Source organism: Melopsittacus undulatus, chromosome 25 (genome assembly GCF_012275295.1).
Source record: "Melopsittacus undulatus isolate bMelUnd1 chromosome 25, bMelUnd1.mat.Z, whole genome shotgun sequence".
NCBI classification, from domain to species: Eukaryota; Metazoa; Chordata; class Aves; order Psittaciformes; family Psittaculidae; genus Melopsittacus; species Melopsittacus undulatus.
Genome location: NC_047551.1, coordinates 253,524 through 268,287, shown reverse-complemented (window position 1 = coordinate 268,287; position 14,764 = coordinate 253,524). Strand labels below are relative to the sequence as shown.

The 14,764-nt window shown below is 57.5% G+C and overlaps 2 protein-coding genes across 5 annotated transcripts; one reads left to right on the top strand and one right to left on the bottom strand.

The window, feature by feature from the left end:
• The first annotated feature begins 522 nt into the window (after positions 1 to 522).
• ADAT3 (adenosine deaminase tRNA specific 3) lies at positions 523 to 3,289 on the top strand. The gene is made up of 3 exons (XM_034072220.1): positions 523 to 568; positions 2,136 to 2,834; positions 3,021 to 3,289. The coding sequence occupies exons 1-3, from the start codon at positions 523 to 525 to the stop codon at positions 3,287 to 3,289; spliced, it is 1,014 nt and encodes a 337-aa protein (XP_033928111.1).
• Positions 3,290 to 3,816: 527 nt separating this feature from the next.
• On the bottom strand, positions 3,817 to 14,691 carry AP4M1 (adaptor related protein complex 4 subunit mu 1). Of its 4 annotated transcripts, none has more exons than XM_034072241.1 (16): positions 14,599 to 14,691; positions 13,989 to 14,050; positions 13,171 to 13,265; positions 11,984 to 12,090; positions 10,592 to 10,688; positions 9,726 to 9,836; positions 8,805 to 8,885; positions 8,174 to 8,230; positions 7,871 to 7,937; positions 7,172 to 7,225; positions 6,719 to 6,825; positions 6,490 to 6,581; positions 6,137 to 6,181; positions 5,899 to 5,949; positions 5,057 to 5,174; positions 3,817 to 4,095 (listed from the first exon to the last, which is right to left on the bottom strand). In XM_034072241.1, exons 2-16 carry the CDS (start codon positions 14,044 to 14,046, stop codon positions 3,856 to 3,858), a joined length of 1,380 nt encoding a protein of 459 aa, XP_033928132.1. In that variant the 5' UTR covers positions 14,047 to 14,050; positions 14,599 to 14,691; the 3' UTR covers positions 3,817 to 3,855. The 4 variants fall into 4 exon arrangements, with proteins under 4 accessions (XP_033928132.1, XP_033928135.1, XP_033928134.1 ...); XM_034072244.1 differs by having other exon boundaries at positions 10,619 to 10,688; XM_034072243.1 differs by having other exon boundaries at positions 10,592 to 10,670.
• Positions 14,692 to 14,764: the final 73 nt, after the last annotated feature.

Sequence of the window (14,764 nt, the reverse complement as noted above, 5' to 3'; positions counted from 1 at the left end):
TATGGGGCTCAATGGGGCTTCAATGGGCTTCAATGGGGCTCAATGGGCTTCAATGGGGCTCAATGGGCTTCAATGGGCTTCAATGGGCTTCAATGGGGCTCAATGGGCTTCAATGGGCTTCAATGGGCTTCAATGGGGCTCAATGGGCTGCAATGGAACTCAATGGGCGGGCGCTAGGACCCAGGGGCTCTCCCTGCCTCGGGCTGCGCTGGGAGCCGCTCGCAGCCAATCAGAGCGCCCGAGGGCTGTGATTGGCTGGGGAGGGATGAGGGGCGGGGCTTGCGCCGGGGGTGAATGGAGGAGGGGGGAATGAATGGAGGGCTCTGTGAACTGGTCTATGCTGGGTTGTACTGGTGTTAACTGGTGCCATACTGGTGTAAACTGGTTCATACTGGTCTATACTGGTGTCCTGACCCTCCATACTGGTCCCTAATGGCACCTACTGGTTTATACTGGTGCCGTTCTGGTGTTAACTGGTTCCATACTGGTGTAAACTGGTTCATACTGGTCTATACTGGTGTCATGCGCCTCCATACTGGTCCCTACTGGCACAAACTGGTTCAAACTGGTGCGAACTGGAACCTACTGGTGCCCTATTGAATCCCATTGGTCCCAATCTGCTGCCGCTCCTCCCGCCCACCAGGGGGCGCCATTGACTCCGCCCCCTTCCCTTATCAACCAATCCCATCGCTTCCTCCCCAAGCCCCGCCCCCTCACTTCCGGCGGCGAGCGGCGGCAGCAGCAGCGGCCCGCAGGGTGAGCGGGGTCACGTGGGAGGGGGGCTGAGGTCACGTGAGGAGGGCTCAAAGGGGGGGCTCTATAGGGGGCAATTATGGGGCCATTGCCCCCCATTATAACCCAATTGCCCCCCATTATAACCCAATTGCCCCCCATTATCCCCTATTACCCCTTCATTGTCCCCCATTATCCCCATATTGCCCCCCCATCCCCTCCCATTACCCCCCATTGGCCCCCATTCCCCCCATTACTCCCCTTTAGCCCCCATTAGCCCCAAACCGCGCCCATTACCCCCAATTGCCCCCTATCCCCTCCCATTCCCATTACCCCCCTTAAGCCCCCATTATCCCCCCATTAACCCCCTGTCCCATCCCATTCCCTCCAATCCCCACCCATTACCCCCCATTATTCCTCCATTAACCCCATTACCCCCATTCCCATTACCCCCCTTTCCCTATTACTCCCCCATTAACCCCATTACACTCCATTACCTCCCCATTAACCCCCTTTACCCCCTATTACCCCCCCATTCCCCCCAGTCTCCCCATTACCCCCATAACCCCCATTACCCCCATTCCCATTCCCCCATTAACCCCAATCCCTTCCCATTCCCCCCCATTATAACCCCATTACCTCCCCATTGACCCCCATTACCCTCATTCCCCCCCATAACCCCCATTGACCCCCATTAACCCCATTATAACCCCATTACCCCCATTAACCCCTCTCCCCCCCCCCCGCAGCCCCTCAATGGACTCTCCCCCCTCCCCCCCCCCTCCGTGGGCGGTGCCATGGGAGGGGGCGGGGCCTGTCCCGCTACTTCCGGCTCTGGCGGCGCCGCTGTTGCTGCGGGGGGAGGCGCAGAGGCTGTTACTGCAGCTGCGCGCGGCCAGGCCCCTCCCCCCCGGCCTCAACCACCTCAAGCGCATGCGCGGGGGGCCGGGCCCCGCCCTCCTGCTGTGCCTCGAGGAGGACGCGCCCCCCCCCCGCGGAGTGGGCGGAGCCGCAGGGTAATGAATGGGGATGGATGAGGAGGGGCGGGGCCAAAGGGGGGGGCGGGGCCAAGGGGGGCGGGGCCTCGTCCTGCTGCTGTGCGGGGGGGGATAGGGAATGAATGAATGAATGGGGATGGATGGGAATGGGGGATAAGGGATAATGGGAATGAATGGGGATGAATGGGGATGGGAATCGGGGGGAATGGGAATTGGGATGGGAATGGGGGGGAATGGATGGGGGAATAGGGGACAATGGGAATGGGGGTGAATAGGAATGGATGGGAATTGGGGCAATGGGAATGAATGGGGATGGGGGAATAAGGGATAATGGGAATGAATGGGGATGGATGGGGATGGGAATGGGGGGTCAGGGTTCACTCTCAGCCTCTCCCCCCACCGCAGGCGACGGAGCCGCCGATGACGTCACCGCCGCCACGACCCCTGACCCCTCCGGTGACGTCACCAAGGCCCCCTCCGCCATCACCAAAGGCACTGATGACGTCACTAATGACGTCACCGAGGGCCCATCCATGGCCACCAAGGACACTGATGACGTCACTGATGCCGCCAGGGACAACCCCGTCAATGACGTCACCGCTGATGTCACCAGGGCCAACCCCGTCAATGACGTCACCAGGGACAACCCCATCAATGACGTCACCGCTGACGTCACCGCCTCCCCCCTCCCCCCCCTCCGCGTCCTCTTGGGCCCTTCCGTGTCCCCCCTCGGTTTGGGTTCCCCCTTCCGGGTCCTAGTTCCCGGCCGAGCCCCACACCCAGGCCCAGAGACGGAGGCAGCTTTGGCCATGGGGCTGTGGCCGTGGGTGCTCCGCGGTGGGAGCCCCCCCGCAGACCCCCCCCCATTGCAGCCAATGGAAGCGGCCGCGGTGGCCGGGGCCATGGCGGCGGCTGTGGCGGCTGCACTGAGCGGGGTCCGCAGCGGGATGGAGCCGTCCGGAGCCGCCGTCATGGACCCCGGTACCGGGGAGGTGGTGGCGGCTGCGGGGGATGGGCGGCGGGGGGGGCACCCCCTGAGCCATGCGACCATGAGGTGCCTGGAGGAGGTGGCGCGGAGAAGGAGAGGCTATGGGGGCTATGGGGGCTATGGGGGCTATGGGGGTAATGGGGGTAATGGGGGCAATGGGGACAATAGGGACAATGGGGGTAATGGGGGCAATGGGGGCAATGGGGGCAATGGGGGCAATGGGGGTAATGGGGGTAATGGGGGTAATGGGGTCAATGGGGGTAATGGGGGCAATGGGGGCAATGGGGGTAATGGGGGTAATGGGATCAATAGGGACAATGGGGACACTATGGGATACCTGTGCCAGGGCTGGGATGTGGTGCTGACCCGGGAGCCCTGTGCTCTCTGTGCCATGGCTCTGGTGCTGGCGCGCGCCCGGCGGGTGCTGTTCGGGGCCCCAGCACCCCAAGGTGCCCTCAGCACCCGCTATGGGCTCCACGGTCGCTCCCGGCTCAACCATCGCTATAGGGCCTATGGGGGGGTGGCCCCCAAGGTGTGGGCACCGCTGGTGGGGGATGGGGTGGAGAAGTGAGGGGGACACAGACACAGAGGGGGGAGAGGGTTTATTGGGGTGAGGGTAAATGGGGGAGATGTGGGGGTGTCAATGGAGGGCAGTTAGTGTCAATGGAGATCAATGGGAGTCAATGGAGATCAATGGTTGTCAATGGGAGTCAATTGGTGTCAATGGAGGTCAATGGGAGTCAATGGAGATCAATGGTTGTCAATGGGAGTCAATTGGTGTCAATGTTGGTCGATGGCAATCAATGGTATGAGTGGAGATCAATCCTTGTCAATTGGTATCAATGGAGTCAATGGAGGTCAATGGGAGTCAATGGGTATCAATTGAGGTCAATGGGTATCAATGGAGGTCAATGGGAGTCATTGGATATCAATGGGAGGTCAATGACAGTCAATTGGTGTCAATGGAGGTCAATGGGTGTCAATGGTTATCAATGGTGTCCATAGGGTATCAATGGGTGTCAATGGTTATCAATGGTGTCCATAGGTATCAATGGGTGTCAATGGGTATCAATGGGTGTCAATGGTTATCAATGGTGTCCATAGGTATCAATGGGTGTCAATGGTTATCAATGGGTGTCATTGGCTCCCCCTGCTGGTCTGCGCGGGCAGCGGGGGTGGGGGCGGGGCCTCCATCCTCATGACGTAGGAGTCGCTGTGTGTGACGTAACGCAGCCACCGAGGGGGCGGGGCCTGCCCTGCCCCTCCCCCCCCCGCCAGCCGCAGGAAGCGGAGCCGCAGCCCTGAGCACGTGACCGCAGGCAGCTCGAACCGCGCGGCCGCGGGGGGCAGGGCGGGGGGAGGGGCCGGGGAGCGGAGCTGGGGGGGGGAACACAGGAATAACATTGGAATTACATGGGAATAACGGGAATAACATGGGAATGACATGGGAATGATGTGGGATGGACACGGGAATTACATGGGAATGACATAGGAATGACATGGGAATAATAACATGGGAATTACATGGGAATAACATGGGAATGATGTGGGAATGACAGGAATGGTGACATGGGAATTACATGGGAATAACGGGAATAACATGGGAGTAACACGGGAATAACATGGGAATGACATGGGAACATCATGGGAATAACATGAGAATAACAACATAGGAATATCATGGGAATGATGTGGGGATGACATGGGAATAACATGGGAATAACGGGAATAACAACATGGGAATGACGTGGGAATTACATGGGAATGGACATGGGAATAACATGGGAATGACGTGGGAATGACATGGGAATAATGGGAATTACATGGGAGGGACATGGGAATAATAACATGGGAAGTACATGGGAATTATGTGGGAATAACATGGGAATAACACGGGAATTACATGGGAATGACATGGGAATGAGGACATGGGAATGAGGACATGGGAATGACACGGGAACATCATGGGAATAACACGGGAATAATATCATGGGAATGTCATGGGAATGATGTGGGAGGGACATGGGAATTACATGGGAATAACATGGGAATGACAGGGGAGGGACATGGGGATAACATGGGAGGGATATGGGAATGACATGGGAACAACATTGGAATAACATAGGAATGACATGGGAAGGACATGGGAATAAACATGGGAACAATATGGGAACAGCATATGAACATCATGGGATGGATACAGGATGCACATGGGAACATCATGGGATGGACATGGGAGGAACATGGGATCCATATAAGTCACATATAGGTTACACATAGGGTACATACAGGGACCCCCCCCCCCATCACCCTCAATGGGTGCGACCCCCCCCCTCACCTTAAAGATGGCGCCCACCTGCGCCCCCCCGCGGCACTTGGGGATGTCCCATTGGATGCACTGGGAGCCGGGGGGGACCTCGGCCCGTTGGTCAGGGCTGCTGAGCTCCTGCGCCACACTGGGGGCAATGGGGGCAATGGGGTTAGAATGGGGGATATAATGGGGATTACAATGGGGGGCAATGGGGTTAGAATGGGGTTAGAATGGGGTTATAATGGGGTTATAATGGGGTTATAATGGGGTTATAATGGGGTTATAGTGGGGTTATAATGGGGTTAGAATGGGGTTATAATGGGGTTATAATGGGGTTATAGTGGGGTTATAATGGGGTTATAATGGGGTTATAGTGGGGTTATAATGGGGTTATAATGGGGTTATAGTGGGGTTATAATGGGGGTTATAATGGGGGCAATGGGGATACAATGGGGGCAATGGGGTTATAATGGGGGCAATGGGGTTATAATGGGGGTTATAATGGGGTTACAATGGGGGGCAATGGGGTTGTAGTGGGGGTTACAGTGGGGGGGAATGTGATTATAATGGGGGTTATAATGGGGGTTATAATGGGAGTTATAATGGGATCAATGGGGGTTATAATGGGGGTTATAATGGGGGCAATGGGGTTATAATGGGGAGCAATGGGAGCAATACAGGTTATAATGGGGTTACAGAGGGGGGCAATGAGGGTTACAATGGAGTTATAATGGGGAGCAATGGGGATTATAATGGGGTTATAATGGGATCAATGGGGTTATAATGGGGTTATAGTGGGGGCAATGGGGATTATAATGGTGTTTCAATGGGGGGACCCCCCCCTTTCCCCCCCCAATGGTATCACCCACCTGGTCACCCCCTTGGGAAGTGGCAGCTCCAGGCGGATGTTGATGGCGTGGCTGGAAACGAGGCTGGTTAAGCTCCGCCCACTCCACCCGCGGCCACGCCCCCATCCCCATTGGCCACGCCCACACCCGGCCCCTCAGTGACCCCTCTGCCGGCCATGGCCACGCCCCCTCCCACGTAACCACGCCCCCATTGGTCCAGGCCACGCCCCCTGCCCAGGCCACGCCCACCAGCACCTACTTATTAGGGGGGAGGTCGCAGCGGAGCTTTAGGTGCAGCCGGAGCCTGTGGGGACCCCAGTATAGGGTGAGAATGGGGTGAACCCCCCATATAGGGTTAGAATGGGGTGCACCCCCCATATAGGGTGAGAATGGGGTGAACCCCCCATATAGGGTTAGAATGGGGTGAACCCCCCATATAGGGTTAGAATGGGGGTGAACCCCCCATATAGGGTTAAAATGGGGTGAACCCCCATATAGGGTTAGAATGGGGTGAACCCCCCATATAGGGGTCAGAATGGGGTGAACCCCCATATAGGGGTTAGAATGGGGTACACCCCCCATATAGGGGTCAGTATGGGGGTCCCCCCTCACCTCCCCATAGGGTCCCACTCCATATGGGGGTACAGGCGGAAGGGCAGCGGTGTGGGGACGTCATCCAGGAGCTGGTACCGCATCAGGGTCACCTATGGGGGGCAATATAGGGGTCCTATAGGTTCCAAATGGGGTGACCCCCCCATATAGGCTCTGAATGGGCTGAGCCCCTCCTATAGGGCTCTAATGGACTGTACCATAGGGGAGCACGGGGGGGGGTTGGGGTTACCTCTCCTTGGGGGGGGGTCACCCGCAGCACCCGCTGGGCCTCGAACTCCTCCAGGTTGACACAGGGGTGGAAGGAGACCTCGTCCACACGCACCTGGGTCCCATAGCCTATGGGGTGCAATGGGGGCTATGGGGCTATGGGGTGCAATGGGGGCTATGGGGTGCAATGGGGGCTATGGGGTGCAATGGGGCTGTGGGGGGTATGGGGTGCAATGGGGGCTATGGGGTGCAATGGGGCTGTGGGGTGCAATGGGGCTGTGGGGGGTATGGGGGTGATGGGGGTATGGGTCTGTGGGGGGTATGGGGGTGATGGGGGTATGGGAGTTATGGGTGCTGGGGTCAATGGGATGGGTGCTAAGGGGGCAATGGGGGGAGTAATGGGGCTGAATGGGGGTCAATGGGGGTGAATGGGGGTCAATGGGGGGTTAATGGGGGTCAATGGGGGGGGTCTCACCCCTCAACTCTGCTTTTCCCACGCAGAATTCCTCACTCAGCCCAAGGCGCAGCTCTGGGGGGGGCAATGGAGGTGAATGGGGGCACCCATAGGTGATGGGGGGGGGGGGGGGCACCCATAGGTGATGTTGGGGGCACCCATAGGTGATGGGGTGGGGGGAGCACCCATAGGTGATGGGGTGGGGGGGAGCACCCATAGGTGATGGGGGGGGGGGCACCCATAGGTGATGGGGGGGCACCCATAGGTGATGTTGGGGGCACCCATAGGTGATGGGGGGGCACCCATAGGTGATGTTGGGGGCACCCATAGGTGATGGGGGGGCACCCATAGGTGATGTTGGGGGCACCCATAGGTGATGGGGGGGCACCCATAGGTGATGGGGTGGGGGGAGCACCCATAGGTGATGGGGTGGGGGGAGCACCCATAGGTGATGGGGGGGGGGGCACCCATAGGTGATGGGGGGGCACCCATAGGTGATGGAGGGGGGTACCCATAGGTGATGTGGGGGGGCACCCATAGGTGATGGGGTGGGGGGAGCACCCATAGGTGATGGGGGGGGGGACCCATAGGTGATGGGGGGGGGGCACCCATAGGTGATGGGGGGGGGGGGGCACCCATAGGTGATGGAGGGGGGGGCACCCATAGGTGATTAGGGGGGGGGGGCACCCATAAGTGCACCCTGTGGGTGCCCCCCCTCACCTCTGCAGTTGGGGATGTAGCACTTGAGTCGCATCTCCCCCTGCACATCCACCTTTAGGGGGGTTCCCTGGGGGGGGGAGGCAGATTTGGGGTGAAACCCCCTTAGATCAGCTCCGAATGGGGTATCCCACCCCCATATAGGGGGGGTAACCCCCATAGAGGGTTATAATGGGGGGGACCCCATTAAAGAGCCACAAAGGGGTGTTTCCCCCCCCCCCCCATAGGGGCCCGTAATGGGTTGGTCCATCCCTATGGGGTCCCAGCCTGGACTGAACCATTCGGGGCCGGGGGGGGGACACCCACGTTGGGAGCCAGCACCACTGTCAGCCGCTCCAGCACGTCCACGAACAGCTCCTCCCCCTATGGGGGCAGAGAAAGGGGGGGGGTGAGGGGGGATCCCGGACTGGGATGTACTGGGATGCACTGGGATGCACTGGGATGTACTGGGGGATAATGGGATGCGATAGGGGAGAATGGGATGGGATTGGGATGAACTGGGATGTACTGGGATGCAATAGGGGATAATGGGATGGGATTGGGATGCACTGGGATGGGATTGGGATGTACTGGGGTGCACTGGGAGATAATGGGATGTAATAGGGGAGAATGGGAGGGGATTGGGATTCACTGGGATGGGATTGGGATGCACTGGGATGGGATTGGGATGCACTGGGATGGGATTGGGATGAACTGGGAAATAATGGGAGGGGATTGGGATGCATTAGGGGATAATGGGAGGGGATTGGGATGCACTGTGATGCACTGGGATGTACTGGGAGATGATGGGATGGGATGTGGGATGCACTGGGATGGGTTTGGGAGGTAGGAGGATAAAGAGATGGGATTGGGATGCACTGGGATGAACTGGGATGTACTGGGATGTACTGGGATGTACTGGGATGTACTGGGATGGGGGGGGGGGGGGGTCACTCACCTGCTCCCCCCGGGGGGTCCCCAGGGGCCGAGTGGCAGCAGAGCCTGGAGCCACCTTGGAGCGCTGAGTGTCTGCCCCGAACTGCAACGGGAATGGGGATACTGGGATGTACTGGGATGTACTGGGATGTACTGGGATGTACTGGGGGGATACTGGGATGTACTGGGATGTACTGGGATGTACTGGGATGTACTGGGGGGACACTGGGATGTACTGGGGGGATACTGGGATGTACTGGGGACACTGGGATGTACTGGGATGTACTGGGGGGATACTGGGATGTACTGGGATGTACTGGGGGATACTGGGATGTACTGGGATGTACTGGGATGTACTGGGGGGATACTGGGATGTACTGGGATGTACTGGGGGGATACTGGGATGTACTGGGGGGACACTGGGATGTACTGGGGGGATACTGGGATGTACTGGGATGTACTGGGGGGATACTGGGATGTACTGGGATGTACTGGGGGATACTGGGATGTACTGGGATGTACTGGGGGGATACTGGGATGCACTGGGATGTACTGGGGGGATACTGGGATGTACTGGGATGTACTGGGGGGATACTGGGATGTACTGGGGGATACTGGGGGAGGAACTGGGATGCAGTGGGGGGGCAAGAGGGGGTACTGGGGGATACTGGAATGATATTGGGGACACTGGGATGATACTGGGGGATACTGGTAAAGGACTGGGATATACTGGGATGTACTGGGGTGTATTAGGGGGACACTTGGGAGCACTGGGATGTATTGGGATGCATTGGGGGGGTACATTGGGATGCACTGGGATGCACTGGGATGCATTGGGATGCACTGGGATGTACTGGGATGCACTGGGGTACATTGGGATCCATTGGGATGTACTGGGATGCACTGGGATGAACTGGGATACACTGGGATGCTCTGGTCTCACCAGCCCTATAGAGCCCAGGTCCAGGAGGCTGAAGGGGGAGGGGCTGACTGGGGGGCTCTGGGTCAGGCTCCGCAGGACCTCAGGGGCTGTGCTCTGGATGTAACCATAGTCCTGGGGGGGGGGGGGGGGTCCCCAACACCCCCATTGGGTTACATGGACCCGACCCCCTTAAACCAGCCCCAAACCCCATTTAAATACCCCCAAACCCCTTTAATTGCCCCCAAACGCCTTTAATTGCCCCAAACCCCATTTAAATACCCCCAAACCCCTTTAATTGCCCCAAACCCCTTTAATTGCCCCCAAACCCCCTTTAAATGCCCCCAAACCCCTTTAATTGCCCCAAACCCCCTTTAATTGCCCCCAAACCCCTTTAATTGCCCCCAAACCCCATTTAAATACCCCCAAAACCCCTTTAAATACCCCCAAACCCCTTTAATTGCCCCAAACCCCTTTAATTGCCCCCAAACCCCTTTAATTGCCCCCAAACCCCTTTAATTGCCCCAAACCCCTTTAATTGCCCCCAAACCCCTTTAATTGCCCCAAACCCCCTTTAATTGCCCCCAAATGCCTTTAAATGGCCTCAGACCCCCCCCAGATGTGGTTCCCCCCCCCACATGTGCCCCCCCACGTGCCCCCCCCCACGTGCCCCCACACGTGCCCCCCCCATGTCCCCCCCACATGTCCCCCCCACATGTCCCCCCCCATGTGCCCCCACCACGTGCCCCCCCCCACGTGCCCCCCCCCATGTCACCCCCTCCCCCCCCATGTCCCCCCCCCCACGTGCCCCACCATGTGCCCCCCCCATCCCCCCCCACATGTGCCCCCCCCCCACCGTGCCCCCCCCATCCCCCCCCCCCCCCCCCCACCAGCATCTCCTCCAGCAGCTCAGACACCAGCGCAAAGTTCTCTCCCAGGTTCTTCTCACTCAGGAGGCCACAGAAATCCCTGAGCAGAGACACGAACCTGAGGACCCAAAACAGCCTCAAATGGACCCAAAACAGCCTCAAATGGACCCAAAACAGCCTCAAACTGACCCAAAACAGCCTCAAACTGACCCAAAACAGCCTCAAACTGACCCAAAACAGCCTCAAATGAACCCAAAACAGCCTCAAATGGACCCAAAACAGCCTCAAATGGACCCAAAACAGCCTCAAACTGACCCAAAACAGCCTCAAACTGACCCAAAACAGCCTCAAATGAACCCAAAACAGCCTCAAACGGACCCAAAACAGCCTCAAATGGACCCAAAACAGCCTCAAATGGACCCAAAACAGCCTCAAACTGACCCAAAACAGCCTCAAATGGACCCAAAACAGCCTCAAACTGACCCAAAACAGCCTCAAATGAACCCAAAACAGCCTCAAATGGACCCAAAACAGCCTCAAATGAACCCAAAACAGCCTCAAATGGACCCAAAACAGCCTCAAATGGACCCAAAACAGCCTCAAATGGACCCAAAACAGCCTCGAATGGCCCCAAAACAGCCTCAAACTGACCCAAAACAGCCTCAAACGGACCCAAAACAGCCTCAAACTGACCCAAAACAGCCTCAAATGAACCCAAAACAGCCTCAAATGGACCCAAAACAGCCTCAAATGAACCCAAAACAGCCTCAAATGGACCCAAAACAGCCTCAAATGGACCCAAAACAGCCTCAAATGAACCCAAAACAGCCTCAAACTGACCCAAAACAGCCTCAAATGGACCCAAAACAGCCTCAAATGGACCCAAAACAGCCTCAAATGAACCAAAACAGCCTCAAATGGACCCAAAACAGCCTCAAATGGACCCAAAACAGCCTCAAATGAACCCAAAACAGCCTCAAATGAACCCAAAACAGCCTCAAATGGACCCAAAACAGCCTCAGATGGACCCAAAACAGCCTCAGATGGACCCAAAACAGCCTCAAACTGACCCAAAACAGCCTCAAATGGACCCAAAACAGCCTCAAATGGACCCAAAACAGCCTCAAATGGACCCAAAACAGCCTCAAATGGACCCAAACCAGCCTCAAATGAACCCAAAACAGCCTCAAATGGACCCAAAATGCCCCAAAATGCTCCCAAACCTCCCCAAAAACTCCCCAAAACCACCCCAAAAACACCCCAAAAAAGGCCAAAACCGCCCCAAAACGCTCCCAAAACACCCAAAACCACCCAAAAATGCCCCAAAAACACCCAAAAACGCCCAAAATGCCCCAAAAACGCCCCAAAACACCCAAAAACGCCCAAAATGCCCCAAAAACGCCCCCTTGGCACCTGTTGAGGAACTCGACCAGGGTGAATGGGGAGGCCTCAGCTGTGGTGGTGGCCACAAAGTAGAGCCCCGAGTGGCGAACGTGGACGAAGTGGAGACCGCCCAGTGCCTGGGGGCAATGGGAGCAATGGGAGTTAATGGGATCAATGGGATCAATGGGGTCAATGGGATCAATGGGAGTTAATGGGATCAGTGGGATCAATGGGAGTAATGGGAGTCAATGGGAGTCAATGGAGTCAATAGCGACACTGCCGCCTTGTGGCCATCAGGGCGAACAGCACCATGGGCCTATTGAAGTCAATGGGGCTCTCATTGCTCCCCATTACCCCTCATTGCCCCACAGCACCCCATTACCCCCATTACCCCATTACCCCATTACCCCCATTACTCCCCATTGCCCCCATTACCCCCATTACTCCCCATTGCCCCCATTACCCCCATTACTCCCCATTACCCCCATTACCCCATTACCCCCATTACTCCCCATTACCCCCATTACCCCATTACCCCCATTACTCCCCATTACCCCCATTACCCCATTACCCCCATTACTCCCCATTACCCCCATTACCCCATTACCCCCATTACCCCCATTACCCCATTACCCCCATTACTCCCCATTGCCCCCATTACCCCCATTACTCCCCATTACCCCCATTACCCCATTACCCCCATTACTCCCATTACACCATTACCCCATTACCCCCATTACCCCATTACCCCCATTACTCCCCATTACCCCCATTACCCCCATTACACCATTACCCCCATTACCCCATTACCCCCATTACCCCATTACCCCCATTACCCCCATTACCCCCTTACCCCATTACTCCCCATTACCCCATTACCCCCATTACCCCCCATTACCCCCATTACCCCATTACCCCCCATTACCCCATTACCCCCATTACACCATTACCCCCATTACCCCATTACCCCCATTACCCCCATTACCCCCTTACCCCATTACTCCCCATTACCCCATTACCCCCATTACCCCATTACTCCCCATTACCCCATCACCCCCATAGCCCCATTACCCCCATTACCCCATCACCCCCATCACCCCATCACCCCCATTACCCCATCACCCCCATCACCCCATTACCCCCATTACCCCATTACTCCCCATTACCCCATTACCCCATTACCCCATTACCCCATTACCCCATAGCCCCCCCGGTACCATGAATACAGGGGCCTGGTCCCCTGGCAGTGCAGTGACCCCACGGTAGAAGACATCAGCCACGTCAGTGATGGGGTCCGAGGGGTCCCCACGGACTGGGGGGGGTCAAGGAGAAATGGGGGAGCACAAGGGGGTCCCCATAATGGGGGAGCCTATAGTGGGTGGGCTATGAGCATATATAGGGGCACAAGGAGGGGATCCCTATGTAGGGTCAGAATGGGGGGATACCCCCTTATAGGGTTGTAATAGGGGTGTCCTCCCCATATAGGGTCATAATAGGGGTGTCCCCCCAATATAGGGTCATAATAGGGTTGTGTCCCCCCCCATACAGGGCCTAATGGGGTGTTCCCCCCATATAGGGTCATAATAAGTGTGTCCCCTCTCCATATAGGGTCATAATAGGGGTGTCCCCCCCAATATAGGGTGATAATAGTGTTGTCCCCCCATATAGGGCCATAATAGGGGTGTTCTCTCCCCATATAGGGTCATAATAGGGTTGTCCCCCCCATATAGAGCCATAATATGGGAGTCCCCCCCACGTAGGGTCATAATAGGGGTGTCCCCCACCATAGAGGGCCATAATAGGGGGTTCCCCCCCCATACAGAGCCATAATATGGGTGTCCTCCCAATATAGGGTTACAATAGGGGTGTCCCCCCCCCATATAGGGCCATAATATGGGTGTCCCCAACAATATAGCCCCATAATAGGTCCCCCCCATAGACTTATAATGGGGTGAACCCCCCCATAGGCTCAGAATGGTAGCGCCCCCCCCCCCCACGGGCTGTACCACCCCTGCTTTAGGGGGGGGTAGGATACAATCCCTATGGAGCAGCCGGTCCCCCTTGGACGAGAGGATGAAGAGCTGGGACAGCATCACCCTATGGGGGGGGCAAGGACACACAATGGGGGTCAATGGGGTGCCCCATAGATCCCATTACCCCCCACACCCCATGAGCCTCCCCCGTCTCACATTTGCACCCCCCAAGCGCCTTAATCCCTCCCCCCCCCTTGCACCCCATAACCCGGACCCCCCACACCTCCAAACCCCATAGATCCCCATTGCGCCCCCCCCAAACCCCATTGATCCCCCCCCAAACCCCATTGATCCCCATTGCCCCCCCCAAACCCCATTGATCCCCATAGATCCTCCCCCAAGACCCCATTGATCCCCATTGCGCCCCCTCAAGCCCCATTGATCCCCATTGCCCCCCCCCAAACCCCATTGATCCCCATAGATCCCCCCCAAACCCCATTGATCCCCATTGCCCCCCCCCCAAACCCCATTGATCCCCATTGCCCCCCCCCCAAACCCCATTGATCCCCATTGCCCCCCCCCAAACCCCATTGATCCCCATTGCCCCCCCACAAACCCCATTGATCCCCATTGTCCCCCCCATAAAGGGCCGCGGCCCCTTTAAGACGGGACCTGTTCCTCGCCGCCGGTGCTGCCGGGAAAGGGAGGGGCGGGGCCCCACGAGAGCTCGCTTCCTATTGGCTGAGAGCGCCCAAGGGGGCGTGGCTCCCTCCGCCCCCCCCCTCCCACCCCGCTGCTCGCTGCCTATTGGTGGAGGGGGGAGGAGGGGGGCGTGGCC

Coding starts and splice junctions, on each gene's coding strand:
- ADAT3 (XM_034072220.1), top strand. CDS start 523: ATGCGCCTCCATACTGGTCCCTACTGGCACAAACTGGTTCAAACTG. Junction 569..2,135: donor GCACAAACTGGTTCAAACTG/GTGCGAACTGGA, acceptor CCCCCACCGCAG/GCGACGGAGCCGCCGATGAC. Junction 2,835..3,020: donor AGGCTATGGGGGCTATGGGG/GCTATGGGGGCT, acceptor ATGGGGGTAATG/GGATCAATAGGGACAATGGG.
- AP4M1 (XM_034072241.1), bottom strand. CDS start 14,046: ATGCTGTCCCAGCTCTTCATCCTCTCGTCCAAGGGGGACCGGCTGCTC. Junction 6,582..6,718: donor TGACCCCCCCCCAAGGAGAG/GTAACCCCAACC, acceptor TGCCCCCCATAG/GTGACCCTGATGCGGTACCA. Junction 6,182..6,489: donor GAGTGGGACCCTATGGGGAG/GTGAGGGGGGAC, acceptor GGGTCCCCACAG/GCTCCGGCTGCACCTAAAGC.